Source organism: Zingiber officinale, chromosome 2B (genome assembly GCF_018446385.1).
Source record: "Zingiber officinale cultivar Zhangliang chromosome 2B, Zo_v1.1, whole genome shotgun sequence".
NCBI classification, from domain to species: domain Eukaryota; kingdom Viridiplantae; phylum Streptophyta; class Magnoliopsida; order Zingiberales; family Zingiberaceae; genus Zingiber; species Zingiber officinale.
Window position 1 is genome coordinate 98783635 of NC_055989.1, and position 9546 is coordinate 98793180.

The window sequence follows — 9546 nt, forward strand, 5'->3', positions numbered from 1 at the left end:
CTAACCGTGTACCTTCATATCTCACGGGACATGGGGAAGAGCCGAGACATGAGAGGTTGGTCATGAAGTATGCCAAAATCTGATTAGGACACCATTGACTATCACAAAGCTTAATGAGTTTGTCTCGACTCAACGTCACCAAGTACACGATGGAGCCTAGAGGACCATAGGGCATCGTGATTGGAGCCTTCATGAGAAAGTGGTGGGTTTCCTAAGAATGTCATTCAATGTAAATTATGTAACCGTAGCTAATGCGTCTTGCGAGATCTGTGGTGAAACAAGGCATGGGGCAGATATTTGTCAACTTGGCACTATTTATGCACAATTGGCTCAAATTGAACAAGTGCTCCAAGGAGTATCTAACATAGTTCAAAAATGTGTCATGGCCCATTAAAAATATGTTTTATTTTTTGGTCTGCTTTGAAGTTGTTTGGCCCCAAGTCGAGTCCTTTCCACTTGAATTGACTTTCCAATGTTAATATAGTTAATTACATATCTCAATTGTAACCATGTATGAACATAATCCCAGATTTTCTTTTGCCATACAGTGCCTGATGGTTGATTCTGCTCTGTTGCGCACAGATTGCCTGCTTTCCTAGTGTAACATCTAGGCTTATACATCAAGTCCATTCTGTTATGCACAAAGCTTTTGAAAGATTTCTCCCCACAATAGCACACAATCATCCTGTTGTCAACTCAACTCACTACTGTTAGAGCTGAAAGGGTATCTACAAAAGAACCACAAAGCACTATTGTGCTAGCAGTAAAATTAACACCAATATACCCTCGAGAGTGAGAAAATCAACTTCAGCCTGCAAGAGAAGCAAAACTTCATCTTAAAACAATCAGTTTCATTTGTCTCCAATTCGTTTATTTAATCTTCAATTTGTATTGTGCCTTCAAGCATCAATATTTGACTAACAATCATTACAAGGATACTATATTGATATCTGGTTTGAAATTGTTAAGTATTGATTGACAGGACAGCAAACTAAGATCAACGTGAGGGGCAAACATAACCAATCAATATGTTGCCCTCTTGGCACAGCTGTATATACATCAGTCATATGTATAAGAAAATTCTTTTCAAACTACCGCATTGACAACTATATGAACAGATTTACCAGTAAAAAAGTACACTGTCTCAATTTATTGTCTCAATTTCAAGATTATGAAACTGGCATTATTCACAAGAACCAAAGTGCTGCTATCCTTGTGGTTGTATCTGTGTAATCCCTTACTGCTACTATTATTCGATTGCAACTCCCAAACATTTAAATGTTGAGATTTCATTCAATTGTTGAAGTTGTACTGCATCTCAACGAGTTCATTGTGTGTTACTGCTCCCTTCTTCCACATGCCTACACAATGTAACAAATATAATGAAATCTCAGGTAAATCTGAATTCTCTCAGCTAAATCTGCATGATAAAAAAAAGTAATAGCTATGATGGTCGATAATCCATATCTTATCCATGTTAACCTGTCTATGCTGTGAAAGAATTTATGCTAGAACTCATCAAGTTATGTTCAACTTTGAGATTGATTTTGCATAAGAAATTAGAGAAAAATGGAATCACAACGGTTCAGATTATGTATAGAACTCTATCAAGAAACTTCCATCAAGGCAGTTTAAAATGTCCATGGCATCCAACTAAAACATTAGATTTTACCTATTCAGTAAGGCAGATTGTGTAGGCTAGATTATGTCTGTTGTCTGATCATTGGCATGTTTTCAATATGAAACAAGTATGTCTACATTGCCATTACAGGTTGGAAATAAGTTTCACAATTATTAGCTTTGTAACAGTAGAAAATATCAGCATTGTTCCAATAAAAAATTTAACCACTTATACTCGCATGTTTCTCATCTTGGTTGACAAATTGAACGTTGTCAATTGCAGTTAATACTTTGTATGTTGCTATCTTGTCAAAACCCTTTATGTAAAATTTTGCAAACTCTGATGTTCTCTTTCTCTGGGAAAGGAATTTTGAAAATTTAAATTTATCTCAGAAATGAATTCAAAAGTGGTCAGCTGCAAGTAAATTGGATGGTTTTGCAAACATCCTTTTCCTTTTTCTAACATGCTAATTAAAGAGATTAGAAATGACCCTGCAAATTAAAAGCCAAAGAGTGTGGTGAGTAATATTTTCCTCTGATCTAGACTGTAAAACTACATTAAAGGACCCAATGATGATGTACTCTGTCGAACTCTATGAATTAAGCAAGGAAAAGAGCATCAATGAAAGACTACAGAGTGGAACACAAAGAGTGAGGGGGAATAGAGGAACTCACTGTGGGCAGAATTGAGTGAAGACAGGGAGCCTTGGACGCTTGTTGAGGCCATATAGAATCTGAGTTATCTTAGCATCCTCATCTTTTGTTGGAGGCCACTGAAATGATGGCTCTATTGACCTTGAGACAGAAAGAGGCTTCAACAGCTGCTTTTCATCTATCTTGGTAGTTGCTAAATTTGAGATCAGGTGAGGAAGAACATTATTAGCAGTCTCTTCAGCTACTGCTGCAGATTTGTCGAGGATCAAATGAGGATCAAGTGATTTTAGTGTAGAAAGGCAACCAGTGGCAAGTTTGTTGTAGTCTGCCTCTGTGCTAGAGAGAGTATTGGAAGAAGCTAAAACAACATTTTTGGAAGTCCCTCCAGCAGTAACACCAATAGCTGGTGGAAAAGAGTGATTACTGCTCCAGCCAAAATGCCTAGCTGATAACTGGAATGCAAGAGACAATTTTAGCTTTGATGGCATACAACAGCATGAAGATGATGAGGAACTCCAGAAATTTAAAAGAAACTAATTGTATTTTCCTCTTTTACTTGCACTTATCTAGTATTCACAAGCATGGTAAACTTGATTCACTTCTCATTATGTTCTACCATTGTAGCTCTACTTTGTTTGTGGTCTTTTTAAAACAATTTACTGACTTCCCATTATATTCATAGTGAATCTTAGGCAATGAGGTATATGGACTTGTGCCTCCTCTTCTTGTAGTAAAAAGGGTTACTTCTTACACTTTCCACTTGATACTAAGCAAAAGATGATAAGTAGTATATTTCATGCCCCAACAAATGTATGATCTAAACATCAAATATTTAAATGAAAAATATCTAATATAGCTCTACATGCAATAAAATTTTGTTTTCTTCAAGCAATATAGCAAGAATGTTCTCTTTTATATGTCAGAATTCCATTTCCCTTTTAAAATTGTTGTAAACCGAGTTTAGCTTTCTTCTTATTCCTTAATAGACACAACACAGTCTAGAAAAGTAGAACTCTGCATATAACACAACTTTGAATTGTTCTAGGGAGCATGTTAACCTCATGGTAATATGCTTCACAAACAAAAACAGAAAAGAAAAAATGGGTGAACAATAACTAAGTTTTATCCCACTTGGTGGAGTCGGCTAAAAAACAAGGGTAAACAAAAGGAAAGAAAAATAAATGATTTTAAGAGAATGGCTAGAACATAAACCACTGATCATAGAACCATCAGTGACAATGCTTACCTCAGGTTTGCGCTTCACATCATGGACATTATGTAGCTCCTCTTTCCCAAACTGTAAAATTTTGAATTTATTAGAACAAGAATGAAGGATAATTCTGTACATACTTCACTTGCAGATAAAAATCTACAAAGTATCAGACAATTCTACAAACATAAAGAATAGAGGTGTAAAAAAGAATTGTGAAAAACATTATTCCAAATTCTACAAGCAATTCTTGATGTATTCAATGGCAGTCATAGCATCTAGTACTAGTGGTACAATGTTCCACTAGAAGATTAAATCTTGTTTTTGACACATCTGAAAATTATGACATAGTGATGCAAAACAAGGCATTTCTTTTATTAGATTTAGAGCTTGATGTCATTTTTGGACAAGTGGGCAAGAAAATGATGGTGCAGAAATGAACCTGAAAATGAACTTTAAGTGGAGATTAATTTGCTAGTGCTTCCCCTCGAACTAAAAATGTCATGAACCTATCGAAAATAATAATCACAAGATGTCATTGAAAACCTATTCTCCTCCTCTTCCCTATTATTATCATCGAGTTGTATTTGTCCTAACTATTTGGGGTCAATTACATGAATGTTATCCCTCCATTAAGCATAACACTGCATTAGTATCAGCATTAATATTCAATTCAATTATTCTTTTTCATATTATACTGTCAAAAGTTTTATTTCATTGCCCAATATTCTTTGCTCTCCCCCTCCCCCTCCCCCTTATCATGCACTCTATCATTTCAACCATTCTAACTATAAAATTTATCGAATGCCTTGAACATATATACACCATCTCAATCTATTTTTTTCTCATTTCATTTATCAACTATCAAAGCTATACATAGTTTTTTTTTCAGATATTAGACACCTTAACCAAAAATGTTTTTTGTGTTTTATGTATTAACTCCAACATCCATCTTAGCAATTTGATCATACTCTTCCTCCATATTAGAAATTGGGGAAGGCGAAGAGCCTTTCATTTCCTTCCAAATTCAGCCTTTTAACATAATGGTGTAGATATGATTGAAGAACAAGAAATTGGAAAATGACAGGCCAAATCAATCACATGGATAAGGAAGATGATGGTGCCACAAATGATCAAAATTGAGGAATAGGAAAAGATGTCAAGTGGATATGGGAAAAGGAGAGAAGTTAAATTGGCTCTAATACTGTAGGAAATTGTAGGTCTTAAAATTTTCAGAATATTTGCAATAAATAAATAAGAAAATTAATCTCTTTATCATAAGTTGAGCTATATGCATTATTTGTACACAGATGAGGTTCCTAAAGTTACAATAAGGAAATCAATAATAAGAGAAGGAAATTAATATTGTATCAAAACAAAATTGTGAGATCCAACTTCTCCCAATTCAAGTTTTTTTTTTTTTAAAAAAAAAAGCAATTCTAATTCCCTAACACAAAAATATTGGTTCCACAATTGCTCCACCAGATTTACTATTCTGGCTACTCTATAAGAAACAATCGAATTGTATCAATTCAAACCCTAACAACTGTGAGAAACAGAATAAATGTGCATAAGTCATGTTATCAACGGTTTACCTGGCATTTAGAACTGTAACGGCAGAAGGCATTCTCGTCCCAGGCACGCCCGAACTCCGTCTTAAAATGACCACGACCGTTGGAAGATCCGGCGTCGCTCACCAGCACCCCGTCCATCACCACCAAGTCTTCCCCCACCTCCACCTTCACAGGCGTCATGTGCACCCTTGACCTCGCGTGAACAACGTTGTCGATCGCAGACAGAGGCGAAACGGATGAGCATCCACCTGTGGACGATTCATACGGAAGAGAACCCGAAGAGGAACGGAGCTTGAGCTGGCGGCGAAGGCGACGCCTGGTCGACGTCGACCGGAAATCGGACGAGACGGAGGGAAAAACATGGTTCCCGTACCGCGTGTACCTGAGGAGGGAGGCGTCGAAGTCGACGGATCCGCCACTGGAGGAGGAGGAGGAGTGGGTGGCAGCGGCGCAGGCGTCGAAGGCGGGGCTGAGGAAGGCGGTAGGAGAGGGGGATGAGAAGCGGCGTCGTCGAATCGAAGATAAGAATTCCATCCAAGATTCTGAGGAGCCGCTCCTCTCAATCAGATCGGCGTCGGCGGTCTCATCGCTGCCGACGCCGAGCTTGGCCATTGTTTTTTGCTTTTCGATGACCTCCGCCTTCTACTCGAAATGAAGCAATCCTACCTACACAAAAGACCTAATTACCCTTTTCAAAAAGCGAGAGCGCCATCTTTAATTTCAAATTTAATCCCGGAAATATGGAGGGCATAATACACCAGCTAAGCTAAGCTAAGCAAAAATCACGGAGCATTTGACAAAAACAAACCTATACTTTTCTGTTTTTACCAAAATCTTATTTGTTTGTATTTTTTTATTGTGTAATAATAGATGGTGTGAGAGGCAGGAAAAAACTAGGAATTAAGTTTAAAGTGAACTTGAATTTAATGTAATAAAGCTCTCATCAGTATGGGTTTGGGGAAAGAACTTATATACAATTTTATCCTATTATGTATGAGATTTTTTTTAAGACTTGAATCTGCGACATTTAGGTTACACGATAATAATTTTATAGTTACGTTAATGTTCCCTTTCATAATTTCATAAAAATATATAATAAATCATATATATATATATATATATAAAATAAAAAATCATTACATTATATTATACTCTTCAACAAAACAATTACATGAAACAAAAAGGAAATGAAAATCTTATCCTCTTTTTTAACCATCTCAACTAGCTTTTACTAGAAGAAAAGGTAAAACAAAACTGCTCTTGTTGGAGAGGAAGAAGGACTAGATTTGATATTAGTCGGCTGGAAAAAAACAAAAGAAAGGGAGAAAAGGATTGTTGGTCTTGAAAAGAGGAAGAATAAAAGAGAATTATTGTTGGATAAGGAAAAGAGAAAAACAACTAAATTACGGTTGGGAAGAAGAAAAAACAAGGAGAAGGAAGGAGAACAAAAAAAAAAAAAGCATGGAGACTTGATAAAACTGTGTAGTGGAAAAGAATAATAAAAAGGAGAGATTAAGTTTTGTCATAAACTTTTTAACTTATTTTAAATCGATTGAACTGGTTTAATTCAATTAAACTTAATTCAATCATAACTTGATCAAATCAAAAATTAAATTAACCCTGATTTAGACCAACATATTTCTTATCTTCACATCTATCCAATGAATTTTGTTCAACCTCAATCTGATTTTAAATTAATACCTTTACTTCGTGTTTGATTATTTGTTTTGTTTATTTATTTATTTTTATTAAAAAACAATATTTAATAAATTTAATATAGATAATAATAATTAAAAAATTTGGGGCAGTTGTAGCCCAAGACGAGCTTAATGTGACTTTGTTTCTAGTAAGAGATTTCTCCATGTTTATAAGTTATTTGTATATTTTGTTTTTGTTTTATAACAACACATATTGTAAGAAGTTTCTCTACCTTTAGAAAGTGTGTGAAAAAAAAGAAGAAAGATAATGGTGATTATAAGGAGTGATCCACCTTATAATGTTAGAATTTTGGGATCATAATTGTAATTATAAATGTCTAATGTCATCAATTAAAGAAGTCATAGTTTAATGTGATCTAATTTATGATTAAGGAATATGACTTAAGGGTTTAATTGTTATGAATAAATTAATGTGGATACCATGTGCAATTTCTAATTTGTTGAGGGGCCAAATTAGAAATAAGCAACTTAGGCTTCTATAAATAAGGGTTATGGTCCCAGTTTGCAGATGCCGCTTTTGTTTTGTTTCCTCATCGACAAAACTCTCTGGATACTAAGGAAGATCTGCAAATTGAAGATCTTGCCCAAAATCAATTGCATACTATGGATTCTGGTACGATTCCGTAATTTTTGTTTATCCAGTTTATACTTTTTTTAAGAATTTGAATAGAATGTATATATTTTGTGTTGAGATTTCTCAACTTAATTTTCCCATCAAGTGGTATCAGAGCACTCTATTCCAATTTCTTAGGATTTTTTTTTCTATTCTGGGTAAAGTTTTATCTTTGTACAATTTTGATTTTGGTTTGATTGCGATTTTATTTTATCATCGCAATTTTCGTCGCTTGCTCTCAAGTCGAACACTATGAATAGTGTCGCAACTGGCTGAGAAAAATAAATAAAAATTCCTACAGCGAGTTGGCTACCTCTCGCTGTTTCTGCACAAGCAGACGGCAGCGACAAGGGTGATCGGCGTTCCAATATTGGAAAGTATCGGCGACTGACTGCTACGGTATGCCGTCATTTTCGCTCCCTTATGGGCTGCTGTCGTTTGATGGTGGTTCGGCGGAACAGATGGTGACGGCGGTGAATCGAAATTTCAGAAATCATGCGTCGGTTTTGACAACGATGAACAGTGGGTGGTTTTTGCACCACTTCAGAAAATAACGTGGGTGGTTTCGTGCGTGGCCACGTCCAATTTTCACGTTTTGTTGTGAATGCCACGTTTTGGTGGTGGTTTGTCGTGCATGGCCACGATCATTAATTTTTAAATCAACACTATACAAGCATTTAATTGAGTAAATAAATAATTTATTTACTTAATTAAATAAAAGTAACAGTTAGGGGATATTTTATTAAATTGTCTTTATTTTATTCCCTTTAATGGTACTCCATTAAATTTAATTATTTGGATAAAATAATTTAACTAAATTATTTTATAAAATTAAATTTTAATTGGATTGTATGGATTCTATTAATATCTATTATTTTAAATTAAATTAAATTTGAATAATATGTTGCCAAAGTGACCTCTATTATTTGAATTTAATTCTATTTGAAATATTGAGATATTAAATAAAGTGTAAATGTGTATATTTCTGTGAGTATTAATCGGCCCAAAGGAAGATTTATACTTAACAAATTATACATTTACTTGTAATAATAAACACGTAATAATTATAAGGATTTCTTTGGTTCATGCATATAATAAATCGATCCAAAGATAGGTTTATTATTTGTCATGCATTATTGTTAGTGTTTGATTATTACATAAAAGAGTACCACTTGCAAATAATATTACTGTCCAAAGACTTGATATTGTTGTTGCACTAGGTATCTTTAGATGGGATTTGTCATTTGTTTTTTAATTAATTCAAAATGAGCAGGTTATTTATGTTATAATTCTTGTGTTCTCTTTTCAGCAAATGTTGCTACTATTTCTGCTAACTTAAGTTCAGTGCTGATCCTTAATGGTACAAATTTTAAGGATTGGAAGGAGAACATTTTAATTGTTCTTGGCTGCATGGATCTAGACCTTGCACTTCGGACAGAGCAACCCACTGCTCCTACAGATACCAGTTCTTCTGAACTGAGGGCTAAATATGAGAAGTGGGATCGCTCTAACCGCATGAGTCTTATGATCATTAAGCGCGGCATACCTGAGGCTTTTAGGGGTGCGTTGTCTAATAGTGTCACCAAAGCTACGGAATATCTCGATGAGATTGAAAAGCGCTTTGCCAAAAGCGATAAGGCGGAAACAAGCACAATTCTGAAGAGCTTGATTTCCATGAAGTATAAAGGCAAGGGAAATATTCGGGAATATATCATGGAAATGTCCCACCTTGCATCGAAGTTGAAGGCACTTAATCTTGAATTGTCGGATGACATGCTTGTGCATTTAGTGCTTATTTCTCTTCCGAACCAGTTTAGTCAGTTCCAAATCAATTATAACTGTCAAAGGGAGAAATGGACTCTTAATGAGCTCATTTCATACTGTGTTCAAGAGGAAGAGAGGTTGAAGCAAATCAAGGCTGAAAGTGTCTATTTGGCAAGCACCCCTAAAGATAAGGGCAACAAAAGAAAGAATGAGGCTACTAAAGGTCCTTATGTGAAGAAACAAAAGCAGGATACTGACAAGAAAGGTTGTTTCTTCTGTAACAAGCCTAATCATGTCAAGAAAGAATGTCCTAAGTACCATGCATGGTATGCGAAAAAGGGTACATTTTTCACTTTGGTCTGTTCTGAAGTAAATTTAGCTTCACTACCTAGA

The 9546-nt window shown here is 35.1% G+C and overlaps 1 protein-coding gene across 1 annotated transcript; it reads right to left on the reverse strand.

Moving 5' to 3' along the window:
* Nucleotides 1-958: 958 nt before the first annotated feature.
* Nucleotides 959-5695, reverse strand: LOC122049327. The gene is made up of 4 exons (XM_042610722.1): nt 5080-5695; nt 3521-3571; nt 2296-2726; nt 959-1361 (listed from the first exon to the last, which is right to left on the reverse strand). The coding sequence occupies exons 1-4, from the start codon at nt 5668-5670 to the stop codon at nt 1328-1330; spliced, it is 1107 nt and encodes a 368-aa protein (XP_042466656.1). The 5' UTR covers nt 5671-5695; the 3' UTR covers nt 959-1327.
* Nucleotides 5696-9546: the final 3851 nt, after the last annotated feature.

What these genes read in the sequence shown, in the direction of transcription:
- LOC122049327 (XM_042610722.1), bottom strand. Translation starts at nt 5,670, where the DNA reads ATGGCCAAGCTCGGCGTCGGCAGCGATGAGACCGCCGACGCCGATCTG. An exon ending in GTTACAGTTCTAAATGCCAG is followed by an intron (nt 3,572 to 5,079) that starts GTAAACCGTTGA and finishes AAAATTTTACAG; the next exon opens with TTTGGGAAAGAGGAGCTACA. An exon ending in TTCACTCAATTCTGCCCACA is followed by an intron (nt 1,362 to 2,295) that starts GTGAGTTCCTCT and finishes TACATTGTGTAG; the next exon opens with GCATGTGGAAGAAGGGAGCA.